Source organism: Ambystoma mexicanum, chromosome 7q (assembly GCF_040938575.1).
Source record: "Ambystoma mexicanum isolate Mex_15411 chromosome 7q, UKY_AmexF1_1, whole genome shotgun sequence".
NCBI lineage: Eukaryota > Metazoa > Chordata > Amphibia > Caudata > Ambystomatidae > Ambystoma > Ambystoma mexicanum.
The window spans coordinates 171,213,135-171,234,016 of record NC_090941.1 but is presented as its reverse complement, the minus strand read 5'-3'; the positions used below and the strand labels follow the sequence as shown (position 1 = coordinate 171,234,016).

Sequence of the window (20,882 nt, the reverse complement as noted above, 5' to 3'; positions counted from 1 at the left end):
ATCTTGTTGAAGGTCTTCCTGCAGCCAGTAGCACCTCACGTACCTCCTCTGAGAGTTCCCAGTCATCATACCTCATCCTTGCAGGAGCCACACATGCAGGCAGAGGAATTCTGGGTTCGGGTGGAGTACCTGACCCTCTGTGATACGAGGTCCAGCCGACGAGGCAGCCAGAGAGGTGGGCAGATGGCCAAGTCCAGAAAATGAGTACCACGTTCTCCTCACCCAATCTGGGGCGATCAAGATCAGAGTTGTTCGGAACCTCCTGAGAACCCATGGAATGACAGGAATTAGAGGGAAGTCCAACTCCAGTACAAACACAACCCCCAGTGTGCTCCTCACCGGGAATTCACTTGAGCAAAACTGTTTGCACTTCCTCTGTTGCAAAATGTTCCACAGTTGGGCCGCCGCACTGAGCGATGATCTCCTCTAGGACTTCTTGGTACACTTCCCACTCGTGAGAGACCGTGCTCTGCCTGCTCAGAGCATCTGCCAATCCGTTCTCCATCCCCGCCAGATGTATTGCCGAGACCGAGATCTGGTTCTCCAAAAGCCAGAACCATAGTTGCATCCCTCCCTGTAAAAAGGGAGAAGGAGCGCACACCTCACTGCTTCTTGAGGTAGTGAATGGCCACCGTATTGTCGGTCATGATCAGAACGGGTTTCCCTTTGAGAGAGGGCGCAAAAGCTTTTAGGGCCAACCTGATCACTCATAACAAGCATTTTGATGTGCCACTGGGCTTCTATTGTGGACCCAACCCTCCAGAGACGCATCCGTGACCATCCTGACCTGCGGCCCCATAGGCAAGAATGTTCTCACTGCTTTCCCACCAAGAGAGAATGTTGACCGCGGACACCTTTAGAACCTCATTTAAGGTGCCGAAGTACTGGGACCATTGACATCGTAGCAGCCACTGCAAGGACCACATTCCCAGTCTGGCTTCTGGCACTAGAAAAATAGAGAAGGCTGTGTAAGTGGCAGGCAGGCCAAAAATGGGTGAGGCCGTGTGGGAGACCCCAGTCAGGGCCACAGTTTTGAACCGGGGAGTCGTCAAACCCGGTGGGGGTGTGTCGTGTACGCAGACGGACAAGGTGCCCACCTCTGGCAATAACAGGCAGGCTACACTGAAAGGTGGGAACACAAAGAAGGCACCAAAGTCTTTGTAGAAACCAGGAACAGATTGATTACAGGAAGAGGAGTAAACTCATTGCCAGCAGGATAAATTAGACACTTGCCAGAGGTGATTGCCTGCACTGGTCTGCGGGCAAAAGGCAAGGCCTTGATAGCAGGCATGCTATCTAGGCACACCCGGGGGCATGGGGAGTACCCTTGAATGCAGCGGGGGGGACATGAACCCAAGGGAGAAAGGGAAGGGTTGGAGAGGGAGTTGGAGGAGGGGGCTTGTAGAGATGGTGAGGGGGAATACAGGGCGAGAGGGGCACAGAGGGGGACCCAGGGAGAGAGAGAGACCGAGACTGACACAGAGACACAGGGAGAGAGAGACGGACACAACGAGACAGAAAGAAAGAGAGAGAGAGACAGAGAGAGAGAGAGAGAGAGAGAGAGAGAGAGAGAGAGAGAGACAGAGACAGAGACACACAGGGAGAGAGAGAGAGACGGGGGGCAAAGCAGACAGGCCAGGAGTACTACTGGTGGGAAAATAGAGCAGGATGAAGAGGAAAGGAGGGGAAGGATGGAGAGGGAAGACAAGGGAACCTGTGGAAGAGGCCTTCTGAGCTCCACACTGCCGCCAGCAACCAAAAGAGAGAGCTCTGCAGTACTTTCTCCACAGGTGTATAGAAGGCTGTTGCTCCCGCATATTCCAGGGCCGGACTCTCACCCAGGCAAATGTTTGTTGGGCTGTCACCAGGACAAGTTTTGAGTTGTTTCAAGGGAGATGGGATGCAGGGCTGGACACACATTTTCAGGTATTGTGCGATTCCTAGGTCAAGGGAGTTGAAAGTATAGAGTGCAGGACAGTTGGGGCCCCAAGGGGAGATTAATTGCTGGACTGGGGAATGAAGGAAGTTCCCAGAAAGGGTGTAAGAGGTCAGGAACTAGCTTGGTGACTTGCAGAGGACAGAATAATTACAGTGTGAGGGAGATGTGGCTTCCCATAGGCCTCCCCCCTCCCATGATTGACACACCAAGTGGAACTCGTTTTACAGGGCTTAGAGAGGCTTCATGCCCAGATAAAGTGGAGATAGAAATTATAGGGTGGTGGCAAGTAGGAGGAAGAGTTGAAAGGGTTCCAGGCTGCAGCTGAGCAACAGGTACAACTGGTTCTTAGAGGGATCATGGCTTGGGGTCCACAACCCCCTCCACCCCCACCCGAACAGTACAGGGGACACAGAGGAAAATACATTTGGGAAAATAAGTCCCTCAATACTTTGGAAAATGCAGTCGTGCAATACATAGAAGACAGTGGGGAAATTAAAAGTCATGTACTACATTGAAAAATCAAAAGGGACATAGAAACTACCATTTCCACAAGGGCATGAGGCCTAAGAGGCAGGGTAAGGAAACCGCTGGAAAGGTGGTGTGGCTCTGGAACAGTTAAGCCATCTGTCTGACACTGGCAACTCTCCTCACGGGAAAAAGCCTTCCCTTCCCGGGTCTCCAGGACTGCACAGATGAACTATAGCCTTTGCGCTGTCATCGTGTGCAACTTTTGAAAGTTCAGAGAGAAGCCGAGCCTGCGCATCAGCGAGCAAGTGGCTTTGAGATGAGATGAAACTTGCTTCGCTGATTCCCCTCGGATCAGCCAATCTTTCAGGTATGGAAACAAATGAATGCCAGATCTCCTGAGGTGAGCCACAACTGCTACCATTAGCTTTGTAAAGACCCTGGGTGCGTAGGTCAACCCAAAGGTAAGTGCTGTCAACTGGTAGTGCTCATCTGCTATAAGGAATCTCAAGAATGGCCTGTGGTTCTGATGGCTCGGCATGTGGAAGTAGGCATCTCGGAGAACTAACAACCCCAGCCATTTCTGAATCTGAAGAGCGTGGAGAATCTCCCTTAACGTCATTATTTTTAATTTGTTTTTCCTCAAAACTTGTTCAAGGCGCTGAGGTCCAAACTGGGAAGAAGCCCTTGCCCTTTCTTAGGTACTGGGAATACCAACCCAATCCTGTCTGTCCGGAGCTACATCTTCCACGCCACCCTTCAAAAGCAGGGCTCTCAGTTCTTCCTGGAGCTCCTGTTCCGGTTGCTGAGGCACAGTGGGCAGCCTGTCTGGAGGTCTCATTAGAAAGGACAGACAGTACCCACAATTGTACATGCTGGAAGGCTAGTGCTCGCCAATCCTTCCTTCAACTGGGGAAACATAGGGGGAGAACTCAAAGCGGCTTTGAGGGCAGAGTCGCCCAAGCCACTGCTGCCACAGTCTGCTTGCCCCTAGAAGTACCCTGCCAGAGTATGGGAACCGCCTCTGCCCTGGGTTGCGGGAGCTGTCCCTTTCTTCCAAAGGGGATGTACCATCTGTAACCCCACCCTCTGGAGGCAAAACTGAAGGAAGGTTTAAGCCGGCTGTTGCACAGCTAGGTTCAGTGACTTGGCAGCTAGCTTTGAGTCCTTACATTTTTCCAGGGACTTGTCGGCCCTAGTGCCAAACAGGTTTTCATCATCAAAGGCAATATCCAGTACCTTGGCCTGGACATTTGGCAAAAAACCTGATTTGTGCAGGTACACCTGTCTCTTCAGAACTGGAGCTGATCCTGTTGCTTTTCTGACAGTCGGCAACGTCCAGGTCCATATGCAAATACTGGCGGGCCTCTTCCTTCCCATCATCCACAATTCAGAAGTATCCATCACGCATTTCTCCTTCGGGAATATGTTCCGATGCTTCCTTGATTGTTTTCCAGAGACCAAAAGTGTATTTTGCAAATGCACAGGAAGCATTTACAACATTAAAGCCCATTCTGCCTAATGCAAAAACGTTCTTGGCAAGGGCATCAGTCTTTTTACCCTCCCCATCAGTAGGGAAATTGGAAGTGGATGTGGTGGATCTACTACTGACTGTGGCAGCTAGGACAACCAGGCCCTCCGGAGTTGGATGGGTGGAGAGGAAAGGTGAATCTACCCTTGCCGGCATGTTTTTTTGTGTGAATTCAGAATTCACAGGAGGGATTGAACAAGGCTTCTGCCACAAGGGGGCAACAGGGTCAGCAATGTCTATGTTGAAGGGCAATGCCCTATTTGTTGGGGATCCTTGGTCAAGAATGTCAGTAAGTGCATAGCCCAAAAGGGGTTTGGCTGGAGCACCCACACCCAGGGCATCTACTAGCCTGTCTGCTGTGATGCAGTACTGGGCATTTGCATGTCCATAGGGATGGGCCTGCTGAAATTCCAAGTCGGGGTAATTGTCCAAGTCACTTACATCCCTTAACCCGTCTGCCAAAGCAAATAAATAGGCCTGATCAGAGAAAAAATCCGGGCCACCAGAGCCTCCACCCGCTGGCTTGAGACCAAAGGGTACTTTGGTCACTGCCATCTTCGAAAATCATCGACATTGTGTTGAAAAATGCTGATCGGGACAGAGGGACAACGAATGGCTGGGTGCCGGAGTCACTGGACCAGCGCCTGTCGGAGCCCAAATGGCTTTGATGACATGACTGTTTTGCCAATGGGTGGGGCCGAGGGTATCAGTATCAATGCAGACTTCTTGGTGCCGGAATCACCTGGCGCAACTGGAGTTTAGGCCTGCTGCTTTGAGGCATGAGCCGTACCTGCAACTGCCTTAAACATCTCAAGCATCTGCTCTTTAAAGGCCTCCCCCCACTGTGACCTAGATGTTGGGCCTGATGTAATTATTAATTGTTCAGCCTTTGGCAGGCTGTGGCACTTCTCCTTTTCAATTGATTTTGTTGTTTTGAACTGATGATGATCTGTGTGTATGCTGCGAAATGTGGACTCAATGTCCTGAGGCAGACCAGGACTACAAATTAATCTACAATTTACACTGTATGTATGATTTGCGCATTCACTCTCTCCTTGTATACACTTTTTGGTTTTCTCAAAACATGACATGATCCATTGTAGTGTTTATCACCTCAGATTTTATTTTGATATGAAGTTCAAGTATTTGCTTTATACATAGATTATTTTCATGTTCTTAGACCACTGTTTCATGACAACGAGATACAGACCACACTTTTCACCAAACCGACAGCGGTAAATAGCATTGTACATGCATCTAGCAATCATCCGTACCACGTTATACAAAATATAGTGTATGGAGAAATGTTACGAGTCAAAAGAAATTGCACAACAGAACAAGAATTTGAGAACATGTTGCGAATACCATCAGAAAATTCAAACAAAGAGGATACAGCCCCAAACATCTTGATAAAATCTATCAGAAAACCAAAACAAGAAATAGAATAGACCTTTTACAAAACAAACCTAAACCCGAGAAAAACAAAGAATCAGACATAGTAAGATTCATAACGACATATAGCACAAATAACCGTATCATCAAACAAATTTTGAAGAAAAACTGGAACATACTCCAAGCGGATATGGATATGCAAAAGATTTGAGAAAATTAAGCAAGTGTCATCTTTCGCAAAACAAAGTATCTGAAACAAATGTTGAGCCCATCCCATTTTCACCAAGTAAAACACCAACAAATTGACAATGTGGCTACAACCACCCACAAGAGGGAACTACAAATGTGGTCAATGTCATATTTGTAAATGCTTGAATAACGCCAAAAAAAGCCTTTCAAAACCAAATGGCATTGACGCACAAATAATAGAACTAATAAACTGTAACAGCAAGTACGTAATATATGGAATTGAATGTGTCTGCTACAAACTCTATATAGGCAGTACCGTCAGGAAACTTAAAATATGTATTGGAGAACATATAAGGGCAATTACTCAGCAAGATTTCAGATCACCAATAGCAGTCCATTTCCAAGAAAATCACCTTATTCAAGACATTTTTCAACTCAAATACTTTGGAATTGAAAAAATAATACCTCCACCAAGAGGAGGCAATCTTGAAGCAATACTTAGAAAACGTGAGGCATACTGGATATGCACCATGGATATGTGCCATTCCGGTTAAACATGGATCAGGAGAAGTACCATTTTCTTTGAAAAGGATAGAATGCATATTACAATGTATATTAGAATTTTCAACCTGTATCCTTGCTTGAGCTATATACCAACTGTATGCATAATGTTCCAAATGTATGTCTTTAGATGAAAACAAATTGTGCACAAAACATAAAGCAAATGTATACTAGGGAATACGCTTTCACATTAAATAACAATTCAGCCTCCAAATAATAATAAAATAATATCAGCCTCAGAAACAAACGACTAGCACATAACAAGATTGAAATGTATTTAAATACAATATTCACCAAATAATGCCAATCTTCCAACTATTATATAAGTAAATGGGATAGGTAAGAACAGACAAAACAAAATACTACAATGACCAAATTATAATTGTGAGTAATTCAAAATATGGTCTGACGTTGCATAAACATAAACATTTCCCAATACAAGATGGCAGAAACCAAACGTGCGACGTATGACGTCATCACGTGTAGATGCACGACGTCATTGCGCACTACAAAATAGAGTGATTGCAAACATATTCACGGCAATCGTACCACAAAAAGACATCCAGGTAAGCCACAGAATTTGTATAAGATCGTAATAATAATAAGTAGCACAAGAGTAAGAATGATAGTAAGTGGAGTACAATTATAAAAATGATCGAAAACGAAGCACTTACTATCTAGAGTGAAACTAAGTGTTTACACATTTATATATCTATAGGAAGAAAATATCGTATAGACTGCAAGCATGCTTTAACTTGCAGAAGTCACTCAAGCATGCAACATCAAGCAAAAGATGAGAGAAATTTTGAGTAATAAGTAAGTAATAAACATTTAGAAAGTAAAGAACGAGTAACAAAAAATACAGGAAATAAATGACCCGTTTTGTTCGTTCTTAGAAATACCATTTGAAATCTCTATAAAAACTATGAAAAGTAAAATTTGCACCTGCTGACGAACTGTCTTATGGGAAGACAGGGAAACACATGTTGGGGAGCAAAAATTAGTCAATTGGAGAGCAAAAATAAGCCAATTCTAGCACAGGAAGTCAAAATAAGCAATTCATGCACAATAATGAACTAACAAATAGTGACGCCAACTGCAGAATTATTGAATGAAGTCAATTCAATTGCCCAAAATAAAAATACTCATAGTTGTATGAAGATAATACAACTATAGAGGGAAACAGTCATCTAAGAACATGAAAATAATGTATGTATAAAGCAAATACTTGGACTACATAGCAAAATAAAATCTGAGGCGATAAACACTACAATGGATCATGTCATGTTTTGAGAAAACCAAAAAGTGTATATAAGGAGAGAGTGAATGCGCAAAGCATGTTGGGCATGATGCCTTCTTACCGCAGTCTTTGGAAGAGTCAGACTCATGCCTATGCCGTTTGTGGGAGGACAACCGAAAAGCGGCTCTGGGAATTTGATTGTTTTCTAGTTTTCTTCCGATGCCTGTCCTCCTTTTCAGGAGTGGGATTTTCCGTATCGAGCTCAGACGACTTAGTGGAAGAGCGAGCTTGAGATTTAGACAGGGGTCGACAAGCATGTACTTCACCACCATTCTCCTGCAGTGATTCCGGGTTCATCTTCATGCAAAACTGCAATCCTTTGTGACGTGGCCGACACTGAGGCACCACACTCAGACACTGTGGGTCCGTAATAGACATTTTACAATTACAGTTCTTGCACCATTTAAAACCGGACACCTTGGGAGCAGACATTCCAGCAAAATCAAGTCGAATTATTGAAAGTTTACGGAGAAAAATGGTTCGGAGGTATGGGGGGGTGGCATAGTGACATGTACGATGACCGATGTTTCATTCGGTTTCGATGACTGCCGTACTGAGTCAAGGTGGATAGACTGCCAAGTAGAGGTGCATTATGCCCATTGTCGAAAAGGTTTAACAGCGGATGCTGGAAGGATATCTATCTGATGACAAATCTGTAGGAGAAAAGCAATCCATTGAAAGATGTGACCAGTCAAAAGGCATGTCAAGCAATTTTGCTTGAACGTCTTGCTCAAAGCCCGATTTCCTTAGCCAAGTGAAACTTCTTGTGATGGAACTCACCGCCATGGACCTTTCAAAACAGCCAGCAGTGTTGAGTCCTAAATGAAGGGCTTGGTGCATAGCTTCTTTCCCATCTTCCACAATGTTGAAGAAGCCATCCCTCATTTCTCTTTTCAGGGATATGCTCTGCTGCCTCAGACCATAGGCTGTTTGTGGACTTGTCACGTGCGCAAGAAGCATTGACTCCCTTAAGGGCCATGTTGCTCTAGGCTAAAACCTGTTTGGCCAGAGCGTCGTAACGTTTGTTGGTGCTTTCTGTAATGCAGGATAGGTACTTGACTTGTTGCCAACAGTAGCTGTCTATACCACCAGACTGTTGTGTGATGGGTGAGTGGGCAAAAACTCCAGGTTGGAGAAGGCCCGCTTTTATGTCTGAGCAAAATCACTGTCTACTGCTGGCTCTGAACAGGGAGTTCTCCATAGCTCCAAGAGAAGATTTATTATGGCATTATGTAAGGGAAGGACATGTTCCACATGTGTGCCCTTGTACACAATGTCTGTTAGGTCACATTCTTGCATTTCCCTTGCTAGAGGTACCCACCCTAAGGCATCAGACCATCTTTGCCATCATGTTTCTATATGCCACAATAAGGTGGGCTTGAGGATCCACTTGGGGAAAATTCTACCTCAGTGGAGGTATATAGGCCACTCGTGTCATGTAAAATAGAAGCCAGATCAGCCAATCTATTTTTCTCTGCCAGAAACTCGTCATGTTGTCGAGGCCCATAGGTTTCAACCTGAAGGGAATCAAGTTGTCATCTTTGTTGAAGATGCATTGAAATAAGGAAATAAAGACACTTCTCAATTTTGGTGTGAACCTAGTTGCAAGGTCTTCGACAATCGATACTTTGTCAACGAATTCAGCAGCTGACAAAGATGGTGGTGTCGACAATCTTTGAAACAAGGATTTCACAGCTCTCTGGCTCTTTGGCACACAGGGACACTTGTGAACCGAGTCCCTGCTGGCTTTTATGGCACGGTGGGCTCGATGATCTTTTTCTCAGAGGAAGAGAAAACGGGTGGGCCCGCTTTCTCAAAGACCTGCATCATTTTGATGAAAAATTCTTCCAACTGTTCTGACAAAGCGGTTTTAGATGGGATGCGTACCTGTTTTTCAGGTGATGAGTCTGTGGATGAATGGCTACTCCTCTGCTTCTTCGACGAGGAAGAAGATATATGACGGGAGTGAGATTTCTTACAGCGCTTCTTCAACCGTTTACTCTCCCTCTCCAGGAATTTGTCGGCATCATGTCTTCACATGAGCGGCAGTCCACCACAACATGATCAATACCGAGGCATCACTGACAAATTCTGAGGGGGTCGGTCAATGACATTTTGGTGCCGCAATCACAGCACTTTTTGAAACTCAAGGGTTTCCGTAGCACACAGTCAAAAAGATTTGGGGAAAATTACAGGAATTAAAAAAAAATATGAATCTGAGAAATTCTCCGAGGCGAACAACATGTTCCCAAGTAGTGTACTGGCCATGCGGAAAAAAGGAACCGAGGTCACAGGGAGCCACATGTGCTATTTGTACCGATGTCCATGTCACATCTGGTCCCAAAGCAGAGGACTCTTGATGACAGACTACACGGCGCACCCTGCTGTGAAAATGTTTGTGCGAGTGCTGCAAGGCAGGAGAATATATCTTAGATGAGGAATGCATGGGAGGACACAATCCATTAAAAGAATACATTACTTACCTCCTGGTAAAGTTCTTTGAGATGAATTAGCCATTTCTCTTCCAGCACAAGCTGTCTTCAGAAACATTTTCTGCGGCTAGGGTCAGCGATGTAGCTCTGCTGGACTGCAATGCATGCACGTAATGTGAGACATGACATCAGGGAGTGTACATTTGAAGCTCATGTCTGGCTTTCTCCTAGCACACCTTAAATCTATATATCTATATATCTATCTATCTATCTATATATATATATATATATATATATATATATATATATATATATATATATATATATATATATATTTGGGCGGCTTATAACTTCGCTCCCCCTGGACGAATCCTCACCAAACTTTGCAAAAAACAATATATGGGCCACTCTGATTTTTTCAGCAAAGTTTGGTGATGTTTGGTCCGGAAGGGGCAGGGGGGGGGGTAGATTTAGTGGGAGGTCCCAATTCCCATAGACTGAATGGGGGAAAAACCGCACACGGCTACAGGCCAAACCGTTGGAAGGATTTTCACCATATTTGTGGCAGGGGCAGGGGCTTGGACCCGAAAGTGTGCTTTAGTAAATTTGGTGACAATCAGTCCAGTACTTTCCTTTAAAATGACCGAAAAATATGTCTCAATAAATTAGTGATATCTATGTCCGCGCCATGGTCACATTTCCCTGTTCGCTCCGCAGACATAATACCGATTGGCCAGGGGGGGTGGCGTCATCACCGCGGACACGCAACGTCTTCGCCTATTGGCTGCAGTGAGCCATGATGTACGTCAGAAGTTGTGGATGCGCCCGACATCTTGGATCCGAAGACAGCGCGCTACTTACCAGAAGCAAAATGCTGTTTTCAAAACTGTTTTGCTCTCCTACAGTGCGTGGGGAGGATCACAGAGTAAGAGATGGGTTAAATACTGTATTTGTTTGGCCGGTAGATGTTAATGATGTATTCGCCATGGGAAATGGTGTTTGGGAAATGATTTTGATTTCCTACAATGCTTGGGGAGGTTTAAACACTAAGAGACGGATGAAATACTGTACTTGTTTGGGCGGCAATTGTCTATTATATATTCTGCATTGGCGCCTGCTTCAGGATGTTTGTACGTGCAGAAAATGAGGGATCTAATAAGGCTACTATTGGAGTCTGTGCAGTGTACAGGCACCTTGAAAATGTTCGCAGGACATGCGTGGCGTTAGTGACCATTGCTTTTGAGTGTATTTCCCCACCATGGTCGTGACATCCTGCAGTGGTTTTGGGCAGGGCCTAGAGTCTTGGATGCATGGCCGTAGGCCGAAGGCAATACTTCCAAGACAGTAGGCCATGCCCACAACCACCGCTGCATGTCACGACCATGGCTACACGTGTAGTATTGATTATCGCTTACATGGTTGAGGGGAGAGTGTACAGTGTTGGAAGCATGGCCAAAGGCCATGCACCCAACAACAGAGTTATAAGCAGTGGAGTTATAAGCCAGTGCACATCAACACATTGCAATACTATCTATGCACAAACAGCTAGAAGTGCAGTGTCTGGCCAGAATAAGTGAAGCATAGTACACCTATCAATACACCCATACTACTGTACATCCCTGAGGTGATTGTGGGCAGGATGTAGAGTTTTGCTTCCATGGCTGCAGCCTGTAGCCCATACATCATACTCCTAAAACCCTAGGCCCTGCCCAGAAACACCACTTCATATTACTGCAGTGCATACACTCGTCCTATAGGTTAGCATGTCAGATGGTTCTGGGGAGGGTGTACAGTCTTGGCTGCATGGCCGAAGCCCATGCACCCAGAAACGACCTTGTTAGCGGTGGAGGTATAAGCCATTGTACACCTATACATTCAAAAGTACATGGACATATATCTTAACCTCTAGGTCCTGCCGTCACCCACTGCAGCACATTAGACAGGGACGTTAGTGACTGTGTTGCTTTGGTGGGGTGGCTGTTTCCATAGAAATAAGTGTTTTTGGCTGCCTTATAACTGTGCTACCCTTGGACGAATCGTCGCCAAACTTAGAAAAGAAAATATATCAGACACTCTGACTTTGGTTGGAAAGTTTGGTCATGTTTGGTGCAGGGGGGCAAAAGTTATAAGGGGGAGGGGTTCTCAAAACGTCTTTTTACCCCTTACACTGAACGGGGGAAAAAGGTCGTGCTCACGACCATGTGGCTCTTTCCCAGATTGTTTGCAGAACAGCATGCAGTAAGGTAGCTTTCTTCGGTGGCCCCCTATCTTTTACTAATGTTTTTGTGTGCACGGATACCGCCAGAAACACCTCCAAAACAAGAGAGCATTAAACTTCTCAGACTCAAGTAATAGTATTTGACAAGGTGGCCTTTGAGGGGGCCCAATGAGCTGTGGAAGCACAAAGTGAAAAAGTGCAGTTTTCTTGTCTGCAAAATGATACGTTTAAATGGAAGTTCGTGCTCACTGCAACACGACCAATTACAGCGTGTGGATTAAAATGTGTTTTGGACTAATATTTCCCTCAGATTGGCCTCTTCAGTTTTGAAAACTAAGGCCATCATCTGCACTGTTTGCTTGAAACGGCACTTCTGAAGCTGTATGGTACTAGAGGTTCTCATAATTAGATTTCATTATGTTGCTTCAAAGCAAGAATGTATTTGCCTTCTGAGTGAAGGCCAAACAAGTTGCTTTTTTGGTTGACCGCTCAGTACGCCCGCACATCCGAGTGAATGTAAAGGGGCAATTGTTTTTTGACCTTGAGCCCACAAGAAACTTGCTCGCTATTCACGGAATGAAAGGGTAAAACAAAAAACAGCAATTGATAAGGTTATGTTTTAAAAAGTTTGTAAGGGACATGCATATTCGTCAACGGAGATATTTCGCTGCAAACACATTCGTGACTGATTTACCGAAAAAGAATGGAGGCTGTAAATATTTTGTAAGTTTACTTTGGCCCACTGTACACCGAACCGCGCTTTATTTTTACATAACTGCACATCTAATTGTGCTAATATAATTGACGTATTATTTTTCTGCCCTTGTACAATTTTCCTGTAATGTTGCAGAGTGCACAGGTTGCTCATTTGCAGGGTATGACTGCACTCAACCTTTTTTACTATTCATATTTCTAATTTGAAACGCTTACTTTGTCCACATAGCTTTGTGCATAACTTTGCACGTATTTTTGGTCTTCTTTGAAATGATGAGACGTAATTTTTTTTAATTTGTCCACTCTTTTTTGCTTCATACCTAAATTATCGTCTTTCTGTGTACTTGCCATTTTGTTTTCTCTTACGGCGCATGCAAAATCTCACCGTTTCTAACCTTCACCTATAGGTACACTTGGACATTAGTAACATATTACTAAAATGTCAACTTTGAGCACTTATTTTCGTGTAGCACTTTGCACATTTTCTATTTCATCTTTTAAAAAATGTTGGTACAGGTTGGTTACTGACACTTTTTTTGTAACCTTTCCCCCTAGGTATATTTTGCCGTACTGTGCGTGCCATGGTTTTCAAATCCAGAGTGAGGGCTTCTTCGGACGGCAAATACAACTGCTGGTGAGGGGTTGCCTGTCCATAACAATAATGTGGAATGTCCGGTCGCTGAACTTGCTATTCGGATCAACGTGACATCATTTATGGTGCTGTAGGCTCAACGTCATGACGACTTCTGGGAAATAACTGTGGAAACAAAGCGACTGCTTCAACGAAGACCCCAAAATGTTTGTTTGAGCAAAAAAAACGGCCTCCTCATCTTCAACATTTGCAATGCCTCCCTACCCAGCATTGTAATCATTGCATTGATTATTCCGATGGTCTCTGCAAGTTTGTTATTAAATAAATCTACTTTGTAACCTGTAAAATGGTCACGTGTTCTTTACCATTCCACTGTTTTATTTGCAAATGTAACTTATTACCTTGTATGTCGCTGAATGTTTATTTACAGGTTCTGTGTCATGCCACGTACTCATGCTTTTTGCAACCTACAATGGAAAGGGAAGAGGGGCTATGTATGCAATAACCGGCTTCCCTTTCTATGGCGGCCATCTTGAAAGAGGATTTTCTTTTGTGATCCTTACTGCCAAAGTCGCCTCGGATTACAACAAGTACACGTCCTTTTTAGTAGCACACGTTACTGCATTCGTAATTTAGACTATTGCTGGCAAAGATTATTGCGCCTATGTACTTTACAGAGAAATAAGGAGTATGTGGAGTGTATTCAAGTTTTTTTTTCCAATTATACTGTGAAAGGTCATTATTAACCCATTAACAACTTTGTTTACGGGTGGCTTTATTTTTTGCCACGGCAGGCAATAAGGCAACATGCGACCGGCATTGAGCAAAAAGGCATCAAACGGTAGTATGAGTGACTGTATGTGTGGCAACCAATTTTTTCCGTATGTCATGTGCAAGGTAGCAACACAGTTTCTTATGCTTTTGCATTACACCACTGCTGCTGTTTCTTAGGGGGGAAGGCTGCATTTAGCTGATGTCTTTTTCAGATAAGTACAACTTTCCCTAACAATATATAATGTGTAGTGCTTTCGCAATTGCTGCATACCAATACGTGTTGGCGTTGTGTAAGGCAAATGTTGAAGATGGACGTTCCTACATGAATATAAAATCTATTTCCACATTGCCCAAGAGGCATACTTCGTTCAGGTAAGTGTGTACTGATTCTGGGACATGTCAGGGTGCTGTACGACAGTATATTTTCATGTGGCATTCTTCGGAAGCTATATACTATTTACCAAACGACCCTTCCTAAAGCAACCTTTTGGTTATGTTGCACTGCTGAAATCTGTGCTATGCAGTACAACATTTTTTTCTTAGGCACACCTTATACTTAAATTGTACTACTAAAAACCTGTCCAATTCACTAAAAAAATACTTTGTTAAGGGGACGGTATGGTTAAGCTGCGCTATTAAAAACCTGAGAAATTCCCTAAAAAAACCTTTAGAATCATGACATTATGGTTCGCGGTAAAGCAGAAAAACCCCTGAAATTCGCCAGTTATGGTAGCCTAAGCAACCCTAACTGCCTGCACCACTGTGCACTGCTAACACTAACACCAGCTAAGCAACCATAACTCGCGCCACCACCGTGCACTGCTAAAACTAACACCCAGGACTCAAAGACGACATCACAAATATCATTCATGACATCACTCATGACATCACATGTGCTTTTACCTTTCATACAAGGGGTGGTGAATGTAATGTTGGCAAAAAAATATCAGGGATTATCGGAATATATGTAATAAACTACATACTTGATCACGCAATGTAGTGTTCTAAAGAACATTCCATTGTAGTGTTCTTTCTAGTGCAGGAACCACTCATACAGAAGAACAAGTTACTTTCTTACCTGGTAACGTTCTTTCGATGGGATGGTCCCACGACTTATTCCATATCTATGACAGGTAATGTCCGCAGCACAGCTGCGGACATTACCTGTCATAGATATGGAATACGTCGGAGGACCCAATGCCCTCGAAATGTAGATATTGGCTGCAGCATACACCACAGAGGAGCTACATTTGTAATTTTCCAAAGTTATATAATGAAACGGTGTATGCCTCTGCATAACACTTTTCCGTACTGTGAAACATGTACTAAGTAGCTAATAACACATCACTTGCTACATATTTCCAGTAATACACACAAAACATAAATAGACTACAATGCATAAACATATGGGGCTTATATATGGAGAGTAAAGTAAGCAAACAAGAGGCAGTAGCAATACCAACTGTGTATAATGTACATGATTGTATTCACATACAAAAATGATGGCTGTGTTGTAGGCCTACTTCTTCCCCTATATATGTACAGCATAAGATGCAATTACATTCTAAGGAAAGTAGTGTAAGAACATGTGAGAATGGCAATATCTACAAATGTAATACCTTTTGAAAGTTACGTTTCTGACTGTCAGTAAATAAACCCACCTGACCTATTTCTGTCAATAAATAAAAACATGTGGTCCAGATTTGAGATGTCATCAGTGATGTCATGAATGATATTTGTGATGTCATCTTTGATGTCCTCAGTGTTAGTTCTAGTAGTGCACGGTGGTGGCGCGAGTTATGGTTGCTTAGCTGGTGTTAGCAGTGCACAGTGGTGCAGGCAGTTATGGTTGCTTAGGCTACCATAACTGGTGAATTTCAGGGGTTTTTCTGTTTTACCGCAAACCATAATGTCATGATTATAAAGTTTTTTGTAGGGAATTTCACAGGTTTTTAATAGTGCAACTTAACCATAACGTCCCCTTAAAGTTTTTTTTAGTGATATATATATATATATATATAACAATTCTCAATGAAATATTCGATACAGAAATGTCCACCAATATTCTGTTATGACATTTTCTTTGTGCTCTGTGAACACTCTGAGTGGCACCAAAAGGGAAGCTGGGCAAGTGCACAGCTTAGAGGGAACATAGGCCATTATATAGCATGTGGCATGCAGGGGAAAGCAGAAATTGCACCATTCAAGCATTAGTTACATATTCTGAATGTTCCACTTTGCATGCAAGCCAAGAAGCCATTATTCAACATCAGATAATATTAGCCATTACACCATTCAAACTTTGGAACACATTTTGTATTGGTCACATTATATGCAAGCCAGTAAGCATAGCTACATGCAGTTAACTCCCTATATGGACATCACATTGCAATGAGTCTGTAAAACACACATACTTGCATTTGACATAATGCTTTAGTGTACACAGTAGTGCAACATGCCTTTTTTAAGCTGGAATGGGCACTGCAATCACTGTAGATAATTAGATGTGTGCAGTTGACATGAGATGGAGAAATAGTTTTATTGGGAATTTGGTTGCAACAATGGAATTTTAAACAAATCAATAAGCATATTTGGACTCTTAGTGGGCTAAACACAAAACACCACATCCTGCTTCTAAAAAGTATGTTTTAAGGCTTACATGTCACAATTGCTCTAATATAACATTACATTTTTTCAATGTTATTGGGTCCCACTTTAAGGCACCCTGTGCTTAATTTAACACCCTTGGAGCAACAGTTTTGTGAGAAGTATTTGTGCCTATTCAAAGTTTAGTTCCCACCACTGGAAGAATGACAAATTATTTTTCAAAATGCACCGTTATTTGTCCTGAGCCCAGATATATTGCTCTGTAGATAAGGTGGCCATCTGATTACTGCAGTTCATGCATGATCTTCATGCAGCAAATGGTGGTTAAAGTGAAGATTCTCTATTAAATGTCCAGCACTGTGCTTTTTTGCTGCTCATTTCATTCTGTGAGCATAATCTGATGAAGTATGTGGGACCAATGCGTAATGACTTGTATTATCAGCATATTATTTCCAGTTAGTCGAATAAAAGGTATCGGAACTTTATTTCTTATGATTTTAAACTCTACTTACAAGGCGTCGCAATTTTTCATTGCACAATTGACAAACCAAGGTTTTACCCCCTCACAAACCATATTGCCAACATACATGGTGGGCATTTAGGCAAAACATGGCCATGCACATTTTCCCCCATATTGCTATCTAACATTCAAGTTTGTGAAGCGAAAACTGAATTAGCACCAATGTCTTACATGAAATACAAGAGCATATAATAATTACAATATCTGAATGTTAAGGAAAGCTTTTAACTCTTCAAGCTGATAGCTTATTCGTAAATAAAGATATGAATGTACTACAGAAAGCTACATAGAAAATTGGACTGCAGCTCAAATGTTAGTCCAGGAGTGGTGATTGGATGTTATAAAACAGCAATTTCATTCAATTTTGCTTAAATGCTGGTTTCCGTTTAATCCTGAACTCGCAGGATTACTGGCCAAATCGATAACTGTTGGCAATCAACAGTGTTCATACTCTTAGTAGGTAAGCATGTACATCTATTGGCTCAGGAGAATTATTTGGTTATTAGATTGACCATTTCTTTTGGGTCATCGACTCATCCACAGACAACCATATCAAGAAGTGAGGACACTGTGGAGCAAACACATGCCGGATGTGGACGTTTTGTGACAGAAGCGATCCATATCATGAAAAACGACCTCACGCTACAGAATGGCCATACACATGCTAGACTCAGAGTCACAACCACATCACACTATGGGTCTTTAATGCAGTAAAGTTTTACTGCATTGTTTGCTTTGTCAAACTTGTCAAACATTTAATTACCTCCAAATCTTTTTCACTGTCTGTAAACTGGTATTGCTACAAAGTCGTAAAAGACAACGGGACAGAATAAAATAAGTTATATTGCAACATGGTAGTTTGCAGACCCTGTCCCCAAGACCCTTAAAAAGACAGCAATGGTTTAATGGTGACAAAAACTGCTACAAGCACCTAAACAAAAACGTCTATAAGGAAACGCAAAAAAACGATATCCTTTAATGGTCAAAGCTGATGATTTAGTTATACCATTTAACAGTCTATTGTACTAGCAAACCACACAAAGTCAAAGCACAAGAAAGTCAGACAGACATCGGGAACGGGAAAGCATGCAATACTAGTGTACCACAGAAATGTTTTTTATTTTGGGCAAATGGTTCAAAAGTGAGTCAAGTGAGCAGATGGGGATGAGTAAAAATGCATATACAGCATGTCTAAAAGCAGTCCAACAAATCACACATATACAAGGAAAAATTGCTATTAAATAGTTTGAACAGGCTTGCTCCAAAACTTACCGCTGCCTTAAGTAAGGAACAAAAGAAGGAAGAAAAGCATAATTAAGGTCTATTTAGAAGCTGCACATTGAGTTTGATGTGCATAGAATTAAACTGCATAACCCCCCCCAAATGTCAGAAAATCTCTAGCCGGGTTTGGTTAACCCCTAGAAAGACACCGAACTACAATGTACTGTCCGCACATAAAATTGAGAAATTACTTACCGGTAATATTCACTTTATGGATTCTTCTTTCACAGTTTCCTCATCGTGATAGATATCTCATCCAGCGTTAGTTGCTTGGAAAATTTTGACAGGGGTGTAGTGTTGCTCAATGTTATCTCTCGACTTTCTCATTTTCGGTCGTGCCACTCCACGACTCAGGATTTGACGTCAATAGCTGTACTTAAGGAATGCACTACACCCGCTTACCTCAGTTCCCCACCTTTTTTCCCAGTGCTCAGCCTTCGAGAGAGAAACTCATAACAAATGGAAGAGGCCTTTCAAAAAAACAAACACTCAATTATTTTGGGGTGAGGATCAACACCCCCAACGAAGTGGCCCAATTTGGTAAAATAAACTGAATGCCTAAATAGTATGTGTCTATACATCTATGTTTTTTTCTGTTTTATTTTTTTAGCAGCGTAAAGCGCCATTTCTTCCCCATTACATTCAAACTCAAGACGACAACAAAAGGCACACCATAGAAACGTTGTAAGCTTCTAAGCGGGGTAGGCTGGCAGGGCGATGAGGAAGGTGTGGGAGAAGAATCCATAGAAATAACATTATCGATAAGTAATTTCTCCTTCAATGGATTGCATTCTCCCACAGATTCCTAATCTTGATAGCCTCCAAAATCAGTGCCCTCAACAGAGGAGGGATGAAAGCTAGATGAAGAAGCACTGTAGCACCACCTTACCAAAACAGGCATCGAGCAATGTCCAAGTTGTAATTTTGGCAAAAGTATGCAATGATACATGTTGCTGCTCAGCGGATGTCTCTTACTCGTACCCCTCTTTGGAGGCCTGAAAAAGCCGCCACACATCTCATCGAATGAGCCCTCAGACCTAAAGGCACCTCATTGCCCCGTTCTGATAATCCGAACTGCACAACACAATCCAGTTGGAAATAGTCTGATTAGCAACACTTCGGCCCGGCAATGCTTTGGGATCCAACCTATGAAGACTTTCTTCATCCTTAGAAGGGTGAGGAGGGGAAAAAACACACTGGAAGGTCCACACTTTGAGCAACGTGAAATTTGGAGACAACTTCCGGCAAGATCTTGGGGCGTGCCATCAAAGACACCTTTTCCCTGTAGAACCTCACCAAGGATGGCTTGCAAGAAAGTGCTTGTAGCTCATTGACATGCCTAGCCAATGCGATCACCACTAAGAAGGCGGTTTTCAGTTTGATTAGACTAATGGAAGAGTAATGTAAGGGATCAAAGGGAGCCACCATGAAGAAGATTAAAACCAGATTCAAATCCCAATCAGGGACAATGAATAGAATAGGTTGACCAGTATTTACCAGTCCTTTCAGGAACTGAGCCACCACACAAATAGAAAAAACAAACGTTGCTCTAGTATCCTTTTAAACAGGGTAAAAACAGCCAGAGACCCCGTGATTGTACCCACTTGAAGACCTGATTTGGCCAAAGCCAATGAAAAGGCCTTGACTGTGGCGGTGCGACACACCAGGGGGATCTACTCCTTTCATCTTACACATTGCCATGAACTCTCTTCATCTGCATGCATGCAGCAAACTTGTAGAAGGTCTGTATGCAGCCAACAACACCTCTAAAATCTCATCATCCAGGTCCCTGTCATCATACATTAACTTCTCAAGAGCCACGCATGCAGATTGAGAGTTTAAGGGTTCAGGTGCAGCACCCTGCCTACTGAGTGGGACTAAAGGTCCAGCCTCAAAAGAAGCCAGAATGGCAGGCAAGCAGCTAACTTCAGATGGTCCGGATACCATGTCCTCCTCACCAAGTCTGGGGCAATCAGGATCAAGTGAGCCTGAACCTCACGAGAACCCACGGAATGACTGGTATCAGTGGGAATGCATAGTTAAGGTCAAATACCCACTCCACCAGGAAAGGTTCCACCAAGACGCCCCTTGAGCAGAACTCTACATTTCAAAGTGCCCTTCGTTGCAAACAAGTCCACGGACAGGATTCCCACCGAGTGAAGATCTCTGAAGAGATGCCCGGGCAAAGCTCCCACTCTTGGGGGACCAAGCTCTGCCTGCTCAGAGCATCCGCCAGCCCGTTCTCCACCCCCACCAGATGCGCTGCACAGGTAGAGATATTGTTCTCCAGCATCCCGAACCATAGCTGGATGGCCTCCCTGCACAGGGGAAGTGACCACACACCTCCCTGCTTGTTGAGGTAGTGCA

The 20,882-nt window shown here is 43.3% G+C and overlaps 1 protein-coding gene across 9 annotated transcripts in view; it reads right to left on the bottom strand.

Annotated features, from left to right (window-relative positions):
- Positions 1-20,882, bottom strand: part of DOCK9 (dedicator of cytokinesis 9) — a 2,709,375-nt gene that overhangs the window by 250,353 nt on the left and 2,438,140 nt on the right. The window contains exons 48-49 of one of the 9 annotated variants that reach the window (XM_069639832.1): positions 18,507-18,512; positions 17,998-18,033 (exon numbers count right to left, since the gene is read on the bottom strand). The exons of the other annotated variants lie outside the window; for them this stretch is intronic. Coding sequence (XP_069495933.1) covers positions 17,998-18,033; positions 18,507-18,512 — 42 coding nt within the window. The remainder of the gene's footprint in view (positions 1-17,997; positions 18,034-18,506; positions 18,513-20,882) is intronic. 9 annotated transcript variants of the gene reach the window in all.